The 16484-nt window shown below is 40.4% G+C and overlaps 1 protein-coding gene across 7 annotated transcripts in view; it reads left to right on the top strand.

Annotated features, from left to right (window-relative positions):
- Window positions 1-16484, top strand: part of DIP2C (DIP2 acetate--CoA ligase C (putative)) — a 415544-nt gene that overhangs the window by 243275 nt on the left and 155785 nt on the right. For all 7 annotated transcript variants that reach the window (XM_086715073.1, XM_086715079.1, XM_086715076.1 and 4 more), the window contains one exon: window positions 6393-6518. In XM_086715073.1, coding sequence (XP_086571199.1) covers window positions 6393-6518 — 126 coding nt within the window. The remainder of the gene's footprint in view (window positions 1-6392; window positions 6519-16484) is intronic.

The raw sequence follows: 16484 nt of genomic DNA on the forward strand, positions 1-16484 counted from the left end.
CAGTCGCCCCACTGTCACATCTTTTTGTGGGTTGTTGTCTTGATGATTATGTAGTGTCCTTCTTTGTCTCTTGTTATAGCCTGTTTTAAAGTCTCTTTTGTCAAAGTATTGCTACCTCAGCTTTCTTTTTACTTCCATTTGTGTGATAAATGTTCTTCCACCCTTCACTTTCCATCTGTATGTGTCTTTAGGTCTGAAGTGAATCTATTACAGGCAACATATAGATGGGTCTTATTTTCTTATCTATTCCATCACCCACTGTTTTTTTTTTTAATGTTTGTTTAGTTTTGAAAAAGGAAGAGAGACAAAGCACAAACGGGGAAGGGGCAGAGAGAGAGGGAGACACAGAATGAGAAGCAGGCTCCAGGCTCTGCACTGACAGCAGAGAGCCCGCTGCGGGGCTCAAACTCACGAATCGAGAGATCATGACCTGAGCCGAAGTCAAACCTCAACGGACTGAGCCACCCAGGTGCCCCTTTCACCAATTGTTTTGATTGAAGCATTTAGTCCATTTACATTCAAAGCAGTTATTGACAGTTGTCTACTCATTGCTATTTTGTTATTGTTTTATGGTTGTTTTTGTAGTTCTTCTCTGTTCCTTTTTCGTGTTCCCTCCTGGCTTGTTGTTTGATGGTTTCCTCTATTGATACGCTTGGATTCCTTTCTCTTTATTTTTTGCATATATATTACCAGTTTTTGATTTTTGGCTACCATTAGGTTTATATATAATATCCTGTGCATACAGCAGTCTATATTAAGTTGATGGTTGCTTAAGTTTGAACCCATTGTAAAAGCACTGAATTTTTACTGCCTCCCCCCAGGTTTTATGTATATGGTGTCATACTTCACATACTCTTGTGAATCCATTGACAAATATTTATAGATACAATTGATTTTACTGCTTTTATGCTTTTACTTCCATATTGGTTTTATAAGAAATTAATGTACTTGTGTTGGTGTGTACCTATGAAATTTTATTCTTCCCTAATTTTCTTATTCCTGGTTATCTTTACTTTCCACTCAAAGAATTCCCTTTAGTATTTCTTGTAAAGCTAGTGTCGTGGTGATGAACTTCTTTGCCTGTTATTTGGGCAACTTTTTATCTCTCCTATTCTGAATGGTAGCCTTGCTGGGTAGAGTATTGTTGGTTGCAGGTTTTTTTTTTTTTTTTTCTTTCAGCACATTGACTATATCCTGCCACTCCCTTCTGGCCTGCAAAGTTTCTGCTGAAAAATCAGCTGATAGCCTCAAGAGGTTTCCTAGAATGTAACTGTTTTCTCATGTTGCTTTAAAAAATCTCTATCACCACTTTTTGTCATTTTAATCTCTGTGTCTTGATGTGAATTCTTCAGGTTAGTTTTGCTGGGGACTTTCTGTGCCTCCTGGATCTGGATTTCTGTTTCTTCAGATTTAGGAAGTTTTCAACTATTATTTCTTCAAGTAAATATTTAGCCCCCTTTTCTCTCTCTTTGCCTTCTGGGATCCCTATAATGTGAATATTAGTATGCTTGATGGTGTCACTGAGTTCCCTTAATCTGTTCTCATTTTTTATTGTTCTTTTTCTTTTGCTATTCAGCTTAGCTGCTTCCATTACTCTGTCCTCCAGGTCACTGATCCATTCTGCTTCTTCTAGTCTACTGTTTATTCCCTCTCATGTATTTTTAATATCAGTTATTAAGTTCTTATCTCTGATTGGTTCACTTTTATATTTTCTATCTCTTTGTTGAGGGTCTCGCTGAATCTTCCACTCCTTTTCAAATCTAGTGTCTTTATGACCATTACTTTGAATTCTTTATCAGGTATATTGCTTATCTCTGTTTCATTGAGCTGTTTTGCTGTGAATTTCTCATGTTTTTTTTTTTAAATTTTTTTTTCAACGTTTATTTATTTTTGGGACAGAGAGAGACAGAGCATGAACGGGGGAGGGGCAGAGAGAGAGAGGGAGACACAGAATCGGAAACAGCCATCAGCCCAGAGCCTGACGGCTGAGCCATCAGCCCAGAGCCTGACGCGGGGCTCGAACCCACGGACCGCGAGATTGTGACCTGGCTGAAGTCGGACGCTTAACCGACTGCGCCACCCAGGCGCCCCTCTCATGTTTTTTCATCAGGGCATATTCCTCTGTCTCACTTTGTCTCACTCTCTGTGTCTGTTTTGTTTTGTTAGGAGAGTCAGCTATGACTCCTAATGTTGAAAGTAGGGGCCTTATGAAGAGTTATTGTGCCTCCCTGTTCAATGTCCTGTACAATGTCCCCTGTTGACCAGAACTTGGTACTTCAGAGTGTCACCTGTGTGTGTTGCATGTGCCATGCTGTTGTGGTTGAGTCATGTTTGCCTTCCAATTGCCCACAATGGCTCTCTCTGCCCGTTGTGGGCAGGGTTTGGTTCCTGTGCTATCAGAGGCCAGTCTTGGCTGCCTTGGGTCAGACTAGATGCTTCCTCTTAGCCTGTGTGCTAGGCTTCAGTCACACCTTACTGCAGGGTACTCTCTTGTGCTGGCCCCAAAGGGGCTTTTCTTGGAGATGAGGCCTGCAGTCTGCCCCCACTCTGACTGTTGGGGTTGCAGTGACTCTGAACTCCAGGGCTCTCTTTTTTTTTTTTTTTTTTTGCTGCCCCCCTGTGAGCTTTTTGCTGGTGGGTGGGGCTAGCAGTCAGACGTGATGTCTGCCCCCAGCCCACTGCTGGGGCTGTGGTTGGACTGGTGTGTGGGGGGATCTTCCCCTCTCCTGGGGCAGGAGTCACTTTGGCGTGGTGCTGGTCACTGTGGGGTTGCTTGCAAAATGAGGTGAGGCAGGCACTGCTTTGGATGGACTCCTGTTCAGTGGGCAAGTTGGATGAGGTGGATTCAAGGGTGGCAGCACCTTGGGTGTTACTAGATGTGCTGGTCTGGTTGCAGAATGGGAACTGGAGCCACTTCGAGGGATGCCTGCAGAGTGGGGCAGGTTGGGTGAAGTGAGGCCGAAGGAAAATGTGGGGGTCAGGTGTACTGTTAGCAGAGCTAGGTGGCCACTGTAGGTGCTGGTTCCTGTAGGTATCCAGGTAACTAGGCTGGGGGGCGGGGAGAGAAATGGTGCCCGCCAGTTGTTTTGTTCTTAGACAAGTCTCCTAAAGACCGCTGCCCGTTCTGTGGGTTTCTGAAATTAGTAAATAAATAATCCTTCCTGTGTACCTCAGGAGTTTTTCATACTGCTGTTTTATGCTTCATCTCTGGGGTTGTGTGTTTTGCTGTCTCTTCCAGGGCAGAGACTCAGTTTCTTGTTGGCCTCAGGCTCTCCCAGAAGTAAGCCAGCTGAGTTTTAAAGTACCCCGAGTTAAGTCCCACTGATTGTAAACACTCACAAAGTTAAGCCCCATTGGTTTTCAAAGCCAAATGTCTCGGGGTCTCATCTTCCCAGTGCAGGGTCCCCCGTGTCTGGGGTGGCTGGTGTGGGGTCTTTTCCTCTCCCTTCTCTACACTCATGTTCTCCTTCCTGTTTGTGGTTAGTCTCACAGGTTAGTTTGGTTCTGGAAGGGTCTCTGCCCTTCCTTCTGTTTTCACTTTGGTTTCCTGTCTACCATTAACTGTGGAGAGCTTCTTCTGTCAGTCTTAGGGTTTTTTCTGGGTTAGTTGCAATGATGTGCCTGTTATCTAGATGTGTTCATGGGACAAGGTGAGGGTAGGACCCTCCTACTTCCCGACCTTCCCTGGAAGTCTGAGCAATCCCAATTCTGGGTGTTTATATGAAAGAAATGAAAGCAGGGACTCAGATATTTATACACAAGTGTTTATAGTAGCATATTCACAACAGCCAAGAGGTAGTCAAAACTTCAGTATTTAATGGTGGATGAATCAATAAAGAATATATGTTGTATCCATATAGTAGAACATTATTCAGCTGTAAAAAGGAAGGAAATTCTGATAAATGCCGCAACATAGATGGACCTTGAGGACATTATGTTAAGAGAAATGGGCCAATCACAAGAAGACAAATTCTGCACAATTATACTTACGTGAGGTATCTAGGCTAGTCGAACTCAGAGAAATAGAAAGTAGAATGGTGGTTGCCAGAAGCTGAGAGAGAGGGAGGTGGAGTTGTAGAGTTTCCATCTTGTGGGATGGGGAGCTTTGAGAATCTGTTGCACAACCATGTGCCTGTGGTTGACAATGTTGTACTGACTACCTGGATTGTTGGGAGGGTGAATTTTAGTGTTTTTGGCCACGTAACATAAATAACCATCAACTGGAGAAATACAGATGATGATACATTGATATGTTGTTAACAGTTCTTATCAGTAAAAACCTATGAAGTGCTGATCCATATAGCACTATAGCAGAGTCTATATATGGTTATATAAAATCAGTGTGATTCTATTTATATTAAGGTCAAGAACCAAGGAAAGCTAGTCAAAATATTGAATAGTAGCTGTTTATTCAGGGTGGGGTTTGATTGGAAGGACACATGTAAGTACTTTGGGTTGATAGATATGTCCTGTGTCTTGATTGGGGTAGTGGTTCTATAGATACATTTCCATGCATTGAACTTTATCAGTGTAAAGATCTGAACATTTCACTGCATGTATATTTTCTATTTTCTCCCCCACATCTGTAAATGAATACTTACCTCTGCTTAATAGATTTTTCTTTTCACAGTGTCTTTTCACACTTTGTATAAGGAGAGACGCAGGCTGCAGTTGGCCCGTGGGAGTGGCTAGGTGGCCTCTTCTAAAATGCTAATCTCTTAGAGTTTTCATAGGAACAGCTAGAGTGTAGTGTGGTGTGGTTGATGGTGAAGGGTGTGGGCACCAGAGTTGTTCACACCTGGGTTCACACCTAGCGTTGCCACTCGCGCTTAAATAACTGGGAGAGCTTCATACCTCTGCTTACTCATTTGCAAAATACTCGGAGTCCCTCCTTTGTGGAATTGTGTGGAAGGTTGCGTAGAGCCATCTGGTGCCTGACCACCCACTGCCTTCTGGTTGGTTCCCTGCTCCCACTTGTTCTCCTGTGGCTGCCTTCACGGCAGCCAGACGACCCCCTGACATGGAGTCAGATCATGTCATCCCCTCTTGAAAATCCCCAGTGCTCCTGTCACACTGAAAGTGGGAGCCAGGTGCATCCCTCCGCATGGCTCTGTTCTCTCTGCTGGCACCTGCTCTGTCAGCTTCCATACCTGGGAGCTGGGTTTTCTCTGTGTCCTGGAGATCCTCATCTTGCCAGAATGGCTTTATTCTTTTTTTTTTTTTTTTTTTAACATTTATTTACCTTTGAGACAGAGAGAGACAGCATGAATGGGGGAAGGTCAGAGAGAGGGAGACACAGAATCTGAAACAGGCTCCAGGCTCTGAGCTGTCAGCACAGAGCCTGACGCGGGGCTCGAACTCACGGACCGCGAGATCGTGACCTGAGCCAAAGTCGGCCGCTTAACCGACTGAGCCACCCAGGCGCCCCAGAATGGCTGTTTATTCTTACTGCTCACACGTGACATTGACTGAACTCTTTCCTGGCCTCATTGTTAAGTAGGCCGTATGTTTATTCTGTTTTAATTCCTGCCCTATGCGATTGTCTTTTGTGTGTCCCTTACCTGTTAGCAAGTAAGCTGCGTGAGATACAGTACCTCGTCCACCTCGTTCTCCACTGTACCCAGCCCTGAGGCGCTTACAAAGTAGGCATTCAGTAAATTCTGTGGGGTGGCTGCAGTTGGTTTTTTTTTTTAAATGTTTATTTTTTAATTTTTGAGACAGAGACAGAGCATGAACGGGGGAGGGTCAGAGAGAGAGGAAGACACAGAATCTGAAACAGGCTCCAGGCTCTGAGCTGTCGGCATAGAGCCCGACGCGGGGCTCGAACTCACGCACCGCGAGATCATGACCTGAGCCGAAGTTGGACGCTTAACCGGCTGAGCCACCCAGGCGCCCCCTGCAGTTGGTTTTAATACACTCAAAAGGCCAAACACAGTGACTGGCCCTGAGTGCTTGGTAAGTGTTAGTGAAAATCATTGCCACAGCCTGTGAGGAGTACGTGCCTCCTTTAGCAGAACATCAGAATGCATTACGAGGCTTGAAAAATGTATTCTTCAGAAATTTCTTTCTGAAGAAATCGAGAAAGATCAAGACCCACTCACCTAAGAAAAGTCACACAGCACTCTGCAGCCAGTGTGTGATTATTTATGTAGATTCTAGGGTAATAAAATGAATAATTAAAAGCCCGAATGAATTTGAATGTCATTTCACTGCAGCTTTCAAACCAGCAGGTTTATCCTTCTTTTCATTCCTTCCCCACACATCTGTTTGTAACAGTTTCTGTAGGGTAAACTATGTCACAGGACCAGACAGAAAGGAGAAAAAAAAAAAAAGCCTGGGGCCTTCAGGATGTCTGTGAACAATGGAGTGATTGAGCTCTCTTTTTGTTTTAGATGTCCACACAGAAGCTGTGCAGGCAGCGCTGGCTAAACACAAAGAAAGGAAGATGGCAGTGCCTATGCCTTCCAAACGCAGGTCCTTGGTTGTGCAGACCTCGATGGACGCCTACACACCTCCAGGTGAGAAGCAGGCCCGCTGTCTGCTTCCCAAAGTGACAGGCGAGCCTGGGGATGAATTCACTGCTAGCTTCAGCAGTCCCGGTCCTTGTAGCTTTCAAAGTAATGGTGCTGTGATTCAGATTTTCGGAACTAGAAGTCCAAAAATGGTGTATACGCTCTATATTAAACTCGGAGGGAAAATTCATGTTACTAGGTATGTCTATACAAATAGTATTTTAACCTTTTCATTGAGACTTGTAAATGATGCAGACTTTTAGTCTTACGAAATTTCACTTAATTCTTCATGTAGCAAAAGAGAACAGTTTGTGCCTCCATAGTTGTAACTGAATTTGGACTTCTCTTCTGCTTGGATAGATGTATATATATTCTCAAACTCTTAAAACATAAATGTGTCATAAGGTTATATTAAGAAACCAAATGAATTGAAAAATGTATCCTGTTACCTCAGTTTGGAGTATGTAAAGTGCAGGTAGTATTTTGGTTTCTGGACAGTGCAGTGTCTGTCACAGCTGCTTATTCTGCTGTGGTGGTGTGAAAACAGGCAACGCGTCAGTGAGTGGCTGTGGCTGTTGCCAATAAAACTTTATTTATAAAGGCAGGCAGAGGGCCAGTTTGATCCACAGGCCTGCTGACCTCGATCTTAAATGGTTGAAGGTAATATCCCATTCGTATTTATGCTTTTATTTATCTTGAACTTTATATAACTACCTAAGTTCTGTTCTTTACCCAAATAATTACAGTCTGTGTTTTATGATCTTCAAAACCAAAGTAAAGAGCAAGGTTAAATTACACAGGTATCTATTAGAAAACATGAAGTATTGAGCCTAAATTACGTGTTTTTTCTGTGTGTTGGGTTCCAGCATTATTCATGTCCTTGTTGCCACTCTCCCTTCCTGCAGACCCAAGTTACCTTGCACAGTAAGAACAAATGGGTGTGTACAACGTTGTTTAGAGTGTTTTGAAGTTGAATCCTGAGTGTTTGCAAGCAGTGAGAGTAATAGAAACACATACTTTAACTCAGAGATGTGTACAACATAGTGATTCAGCATTTATGCACATTACTCAGTGCTCCCTGTGATGTGTGGTCACCGTGTCACCATATGAAGTTAGTGCAGTGTTATTCACTGTATTCCCCATGCTGCACCTTCTGTTTCCGTGACTCTATTTCATAACTGGAAGTTTGTAACTTCTTTTTTTTAATGTTTATTTTTGAGAGAGAGAGACAGACAGACAGACAGAATGTGAGCGGAGGAGGGGCAGAGAGAGAGAGGAAGACACAGAATCTGAGATGGGCTCCAGGCTCCGAGCCGTCAGCACAGAGCCTGATGCGGGGCTCAAACTTATGAACTGGGAGATCCTGAGCTGAGCTGAAGTTGGACGCTTAACCGACTGAGCCACCCAGGTGCTCCTGGAAGTTTGTAACTTCTAATCCTCTTTACCTATTCTGCCTGTCCCCCAACCCACCTCCCCTCTGGAACCACCAGTTCTCCATATTTGAGTCTGTTTCTGGTTTTTGTTCATTTGTTGCGGTTTTTAGATTCCATATACAAGTGAAATCTTACAGTATTTTGTCTTTCTCCGACATTCCACTGAGTATAATGCCTTCTAGGCACACCCATGTTGTTGCAAATGGCAAGATTTCATTCTTTTATATGACTAATATTCCATTGTACGGATAGCACATCCTCATGCATCATATGCTGGACACTTAAGTTGCTTCCATATCTTGCTTATTGTAAATAATGCAACAAAAGACATAGGGGTGCATATATCTTTTTGAATTAGTATTTTCATTTTCCTCTGATAAATACTCAGAATTGCTGGATCATATGATAGTTCCGTTTTTTGAGGAACCTCCTTACTGTTTTCCACAGTGGCTGCGCCAGTTTGCATTCCCACCAAGAGTGAAAGAGGCTTCCTCTTTCTCCACATCCTCGCCAACGTTTGTGATTTATTGTCTTTTTGATACTAGCCATTATGACAGATGTGATGAGATGCCTGATTTTGATTTGCGTTTCCCTGATGGCGAGCGATGATGAGCATCTTTTCATGTGTTGGCCATCTTTTGTCTTCTCTGGAAAATGTCTTTTGAGGTCCTCTGCCCATTTTTACTCAGATAGTTTGGATTATTATTATTTTTTGGTCTTGAGTTTTATGAGTTCTTTATATATTTATTTGGATATTAACCCCTTATCAGATACATGATTTACAAATATCTTCTCCCATTCAGTAGGTTGCTTTTTCTGTGCAGAGCTTTCTTTCACTGTGCAAAGCTTTTCAGTTGTGTGGTCTTAATTCCTTATTTTTGCTTTTGTTTCCCTTGTGTGAGGAGACATGTCCAAAAAGTATTGCTAAGATATGTCTACGAGTCTACTGGCTGTTTTTTACAGGAGTTTTATGGTTTTAGATGTCACATCTAAACATCTAGGTCTGTAATCCATTGTGAGCTCATTTTTGTGTGGTATAAGAAAGTGGTCTAGTTTCACTCTTTTACCTGTTGTCCAGTTTTCCCAACACCATTTGTTAAAGACTGTCTTTTTAGGGCGCCTGGGTGGCTCAGTCAGTTAAGCATCCGACTTCCGCTCAGGTCATGATCTCGCGGTTCACAAATTCGAGCCCTGCGTTAGGCTCTGTGCTGACAGTTCAGCGCCTGGAGCCTGCTTCAGATTCTGTGTCTCCTTATCTCTCTCTGCCCCTCCCTTGCTTGCACTCTGTGTGCATCCGTCCGTCCCTGTCTCTCTCTGTCTCTCTCAAAAATAAACATAAAAAAAAAGACTGTCTTTTCTCCATTGCATATTCTTGCCCCCTTTGTCATAGATTAGTTGACCATATAAACGGGTTCATTTCTGGACTCTCTGTTCTGCTAATGTGGTGAAAAGTTTTATTTTTATGTGTTTTTGTAACAGAATGCACTTACAAGGATAACGAACCCACTTAAAATATTTTAACTAGATGTTTGGAACTAGACAGCATTCAAAGAGATTGACATTTTTCTGAGCTACGTTTTTTATGAGAAATGTTGAGTTTAAAATGCAAGAAACAATGTGATTATGTATGTGCCTTTTCACACATTGAACCCATCCTCAGAAATGTTATTTTATTGTACATGATGAAAGACAAAACTTTAGGAAATCAAACATTGTACGTATATCTTTACGAAATGTAAAAGAACGTTACTGGGAGTATAATTTTGGTGAAATATTTCCATTTAGTTGGCCCTTGCTTGTATGCCATGTAATACATTTTGTAAACTGTCATTCAAAGGTCCTGGTGATAATATCACATGGGATAGTTTCATACAATCAAATGCCAGCTCCATCATCATAAAATTTTTATTTACAACCTGTTTTGTGCGTAGCAGTACTCTACCTGTTTAGAACCATACTTGCTTGAACAAAACCTTGGGGCTGAGCTCTATTTTCTCTCATTCTTTTTTCCTTTGTTGCTTTAACACTGATGAGTTAAAACTCATCTCATGTCCTCTGATCTTCAGAGCATATTCCTGAAATACGTATTTTCTCTGTGAAATGACTGGTCACTGACCAGTGTAACCAACCAGTATCACTGTTACACTGACAGTCTTTTACAGGTGAAGCTTTCCTTTAGTTTTCACATTTAAAAATATAATAAGAATTTGCCAGCAATTCTGTTTCTATTCATAATGAAATAACCTGTACTGGACTAACCCATGCACTGTAAATAACTATAAAACTGCCCCAAATGAATGGGGCAGCTGTTTTTAAGCCACGGACATCCAGCAGTGAGAGACTAACCTGAGAGCAGGAAAACTTGTGAGGTGAGCCCCACAGTTCACAGTTTTCTGCCTGGAGAAGTTTTTAGACCATGGCCCAGTGATTGAGATCTGAGCAAGGCCAGTAGTTCTGCTAAGTTGAGGAGGCAGAGATCTGAGTTCAGGCAGATGACAGGATTGGAGCTTTCTGCAGATCCACACTAGCAAAGAATCACTCCACGTCTGCTCAACGTCCGACTGCTTGCTAAAATAAGAATCACAAGGCTTTAGAGGAAGATTATAGAATCCAGAGTCTCCTCCACATACCATCCACAATGTGTACTGCTCGGTAAACAGTCACTAGATATGAAGAGATACAGGAAATGTGATCTGTGGCCACAGAAAAAGGAGTCAACATAAAATGAACATAAGATGGCCTCATTGTGCTCTTGGTAACCACTAATCATCTGTGGCTGGTGTCAATTGTATTTGCTGTAAGTGTGAAATTCATGCCAGATTTTGAAGAGTTAATATGAAAAAATCACTGGAGGGTATTTAATTTTCATATTTATTATTTATTAAAGCAACAATATTTGGAATATTTAGTGATAAATAAAAATACATTTAAAAAGTTAATTGTATCTATTTTTTAACGTGGCTACTAGAAAGTTTAAAACTATATTATGAGACTCCTATTTCTGTTGGAGAGCTCTGGTTTTAGATGTTTGATATAGTGGAAGATGGAGTTTTAAAATCTGATTACAAACATTCAGGGAATCAAATTAAAATATGTTAAAGTACTGAAGGAAAATATTGTCTCAATACGTGAGCTGAGTAGAGAAAGGGAAAAATACTTTTTTTAAAATTAATGGAGACTCTAGAACAGTAAAGTTCTTCACTGGATTGGCTTAACATCAGATTGGAGAAGGAGGAAGATGAAGGTGTCTGTAAACCTGAAGAGACATGACGAGAAATTAACCAAACTGAAGAGCGGGGAGACATAATTAAACTTAACAGAAGAACCTCAAGTATTATGGTACAATGTTACCCACTTATTTGGAACCCAAGAAGGAAAAGAGGAGAGGGCAGAAAAAATATTTGAAGAAACAATAGTCGAGAACTTCTCAGACTGCTATAAAATCCACCTTATAGATCCCAGAAGTTCAGTGAACCCAAAGCAGGATAAGTTAAAAAAAAATCATACCTCAGTTCACAATGGTCAAAGTGCTGAAATCCCATGATTAAGAGGAAATCTTGAAAGTAATTGGAGGAAAACCTATACTACATACAAGAGCACATCATATGAATGATGAATGACCTACATAAAGACACTATAGAGACTGGAAGACAGTATAAAGACATATTTAAAGTCCTAAAGGGAAAAAACAAAACTCATATTCAGAGAAAATATCCTTAATAAACAAGGATGGAATGAAGACATAATGAGACATGAAAAGTGAGAGAATATAGTGCCAGGAGGACTGCGCTGCAAACATGCTAACGGATGTCATTTAGGCTGATGGGAAATGATGTTAGATGAAAAACGTAACCGGTAAAAAGGAAAAAACACTGGAAATAGTAAATGGGCAAACAATACTATGTTTTCCTATTGTAATTTGCTTTAAAACAATAAGGAGGGGTGAGTGGAATTATACTGTTGTGTGGCTATTTTGTGAAGTAGGTAGAATGTGAACAGTAGAAAATGTGTAGTGTCAGGTGTATTCAGAGTAGAGGTGAAAGAGAACATAGTGTCAGATTTGAAGAATAAACAGAATATTGACCCCATATAGACCCATTAAGGATGCACAGCTGTTAGCCTTACATCAACCACTAAAAAAAAAAAAGTACAAGTAAGATTTAATAGAAGACATAAAATGAAACTAAATGTGGTTAAAGAACATAGGAAAAATCAACAGATATAAAAAATAGGTGGAATGAATGAAAAATAGCAAAATGCTAGATTTTAGCACATTTATATCATTGATTATGATAATTATAAATGGACCAAACACCCAATTAAAAGATTGGGATTGTCAGACTGGATAAAAAAAGAAGATACATCTATATGTCTTCTATAAGAGATACAGCCGTATTTTTTTAAAGTAAACTCCACCCCTAACATGGGGCTCGAACTCACAACCCTGAGATCAAGAGTCACATGCTCTCTCTACCCACTGATCCAGCCAGGACACATTTAAGTCAAAAATGAAGATAGTTTAAAAATACAAGGTTGAAAAACTATACAGTGGAAACATTAAATATAAAGCATACAAGTCTTTCTTAACATCAAAGTAGATGGCAAGACATAGTAATACAAGATATAAAGTGGGACCTTACATAATGAAAAGTGAACAATTTATCCGTAAGATGTAATAATGAGTACTTGCATACATAAAAGAGCAGTATAATTTATAAAGCAGAAGCTGGAATAGTGAGGGGGAATAGAAAAGTCAAGAATAATAACTAGAGATTTAAAAAATACCTTTCTTAATAATTGGTCAAAACAACACGGTCATCCAGCTTGATGCAGTTGCTGTTCACAGAATATTATACTCAACTACTGTGGAACACACATTCACCTTTAATACATTTCTTGAGGTGTAATTTGCATTCCACAAAATTAACCTATTGTAAGTGTGTGACTCGGTGATTTTTAATAAATATATAGATAATGCTGTCATTGCCATAATCTAGGTTTAGAACATTTCCACCACTCCACAAGTTTCCTTGTGCCCATTTGCAGTTAATTCTCCTTATAACATTCAGCCATAGGGGCCTCTGATCTGATTTCTATGCCTCTGTAAATATTCTGGAAATTTTGTAAATAAAATGATAAAATGTGTTCTTTTGCATCTTCCATGTTGTAGCATGCATCAGTTCATTCCTTCTTGTTGAATTGTATCCTGGTAGGTACACCACGTTTTGTTTACCCGTGACTAGTTGGTAGATATTGAGCTTGTTTCCAGCTTTTGGCTATCATAAATAATACTGCTCTCCACATGTATGTACATATGTTTGCATCAACATATATCATTTATTAACGAATCTTATAGTTATTTTATGCTTAACTTTCAGGAAACTGCCAAATTGTTTCTATATGGGTACTGCCATTTTACATTCGCACTAGCAGTGTAGGAGGATTTGTTTCTCAACATCCTTACAAACGTTTATATTGTCTGTATTTTTTATTGTAGCCATTCTGGTAGATATGAAATGTTATCTCATTGTGGTTTTAATTTGTATTTTCTTAATGGGCTTATTTGCTGTTTGTGTATCTTCATTGGTTGACTGTTCACACTCTCCCATTTTTTATATGAGTTGTCTCCTCACTAGTTAACAGTTCTTCATATAATCTGAATACAAATCCTGTACCAGATTCACAATTTTCAAACTATGTTTTGTCTTCCCTTAATTGTGTCTAGTATCTATATAAAGATATTTTGTTGTTTTTTTTTTTTTTTCAACGTTTATTTATTTTTGGGACAGAGAGAGACAGAGCATGAACGGGCGAGGGGCAGAGAGAGAGGGAGACACAGAATCGGAAACAGGCTCCAGGCTCTGAGCCATCAGCCCAGAGCCCGACGCGGGGCTCGAACTCCCGGACTGCGAGATCGTGACCTGGCTGAAGTCGGACGCTTAACCGACTGCGCCACCCAGGCGCCCCTATATAAAGATATTTTGTATCTTTATCTTGTATTCTGTGACCTTGCTAAATTTATTAATTGAAGAATTTAGTGTGTTCCTTGGGACTTTTTACATAAAAGATCATATTAAATTGACTAAAGACAGTTTTGATGTTTCCTTTCCAATCTGGATGCCTTGAAGTTACTCTTTTTGCTTTATTTCACTGGCTGGAGGTTTGCAAATAATGTTGAATAGAAGTGGTAAGAGGGGGCATCCTTACCTTAGTCTTGATTTTAGGAGCTGCACGTTTAATCTTTTAACATTAAATACAGTGTCAGCTATGAGTTTTCACAGATGCCCTGTGTCAGGTCGAGGAAATTTCTTTCTATTCCTGCTTTGGTGAGAGGTTTTATCATAAGTTAGTTTTAGATTTTGTGAAATGCTTTTTCTGTGACTTTGAAAGTTAACTTAGGGTTTTTGTCCCTTTATCCTACTAATATGGTGCATAACGTTAATTGACTTTTGAATGTCACCACTTGGTCCTAATGTGTACTATCCATTTTCTGTTTTGCTCGATTCTGTTAGCTAATCTGTTTTCAGGACTTTCGTGTCTGTATCATGAGGGATATTTTTCTGTAGTTTTCTTGTGAAAGGGTGGGGTGGGCATGAAAGATTGACAGTAAAGAAGCATAAGAATACTTTTTGGGAGGATAATATTTGGATGGATGTAGGGGTATGTGCGTTTCTCAAAAATCGTAAGTCTGACGGCTTGAACGTTTTTCCAGATGAGGTACAGATGGCCAATAATAGCATGAAAAAATGCCCAACATCAGTGGTCATTAGGGAAACACAAATCAAAACTACGATGAGATACGACCTCACACCCACTAGAATGGCTACTGTCAAAAACCAGAAAATTACAAGTGGTTGGTGAGGATGGGGAGAAATTCAAACCTTTGTGCACTATTGGTGGGAACACCTATATGGCAGAAAGTATGGCAGTTACTTAAAAAATGCTACATGACCCAGCAATTCTGCTTTTGGGTCTGTACCCAAAGGAATTGAAATATCTTAAAGAGATATTTGTACACTCATATTCATAGCATTATTCGAAATAGCTAAGACATGGAAGCAACCCCTTGTCTGTCCACAGATGGATGTGTAAGCAACATGTGCTACATACGTGAAATAGGTTATCATTCACCCTTAGGAAAGAAATTGTGCAGTGTGCCACAATATGGATGAGCCTTGAGGATGTTACGCAGAATGAAATGAGCCACGCACAAAGACAAATACTGTATGAAGACACTTGTGTGAGGTACTTAAAGTGGCCCCAGTTGTATAAGGAGAAAGCAAAATGGTGGTTCCCAGGGCCTTTGGGGAAGGGAGAATGGAGGGTCATTGTTTAACGGGGACAGAGTTTCAGATTTGCAAGATGAAGAGAAATACTGAAATGGTGGGTACAGTTGCACAGATTATAAGTGTATTTGGTATCACTGAATTTCTACTTAAAAATGGTTACAGTGGTAAAGTTTATGTTGTATTTTACCACAATCACAAAAACAAAAACGAAAGAAGCCTTAAGCCTGAATACAAAAAAATGTGTAAATTTTCTTTAAATTATAATCCCACTATTTCACAAAGCCGAGCAGAGGGAGAGAGTTTGTTGGTCTTCTATTGATACTGCTGCTTTTCTAACAAATTCCTAACAAACTTCCAAAAATTTTCCAGAGAGCTTGGCCATATCACAATGATAATAAAATATGAATGTCATTGTCCTTCACAAATACTGTTGTGTTGGAAAAAACAAAAGTCCGTGTCTTGATTTAAGACACATTGTCATTTCCCTTGTTCTCCTTAGATGTTCTCGAGCTGCTCCGGTCTCTACTTCCTCCTGGTGTACCTCACCCATGGTAGGACCCAGAAGCTGTTCTTACATGAGGATTTAAATAACAAGTATACCAGTATTTCATTCTTGAAAACGTCACAGCTGCTAGGGAAATCATGTTACTTAAAAATAGTTCTATCACTTTTAATGAAAAAAAGTGATGTGTTTGATCTCAATCCAAGCTGCACAGTATTCAGAGAGGAAAATAAATCAAGTGAATAGTGAAAAAATTTAACAGAAATGAGCGTTAAAGCAAATACGTTTAGTTTACTCATGTAATGTGCTGACATACTATCCTCACTAGAAGAGGAAGCAAAGCCTTGGTGGGAAAGAGATGGGAGTCATTCTAACTTCTACACCACTATCCTTGCTGACAACTTACTCTTTGGGGGGGGACATGGTTATCTTTACTCACACGAAATTTAAAAATACAGCTCAGAGGGCACCTTGTTGGCTCAGTCGGTTGAGCGTCCGACTCTTGATCTCGGCTGAGCTTATGATCTCGCGATTTGTAAGTTCCAGCCCCCGTGTCAGGCTTGCTGATGTCAGCACGGGCCTGCTTTGGATCCTCTGTCCCCCTCTCTCTCTGCCTCTCTTCAGCTCATGCTTTCTCTCTCTCTCTGTCAAAAATAAACAAACATAACAATACAGCCCAGAGAAGTACCTCAGGTCTAAACAAGGGCTACAGTCACACTTTGAAACACATGGAAGTTCAATGCCTCAG

Source organism: Puma concolor, chromosome B4 (genome assembly GCF_028749965.1).
Source record: "Puma concolor isolate L17-30 chromosome B4, mPumCon1.1.hap2, whole genome shotgun sequence".
Taxonomy (NCBI): domain Eukaryota; kingdom Metazoa; phylum Chordata; class Mammalia; order Carnivora; family Felidae; genus Puma; species Puma concolor.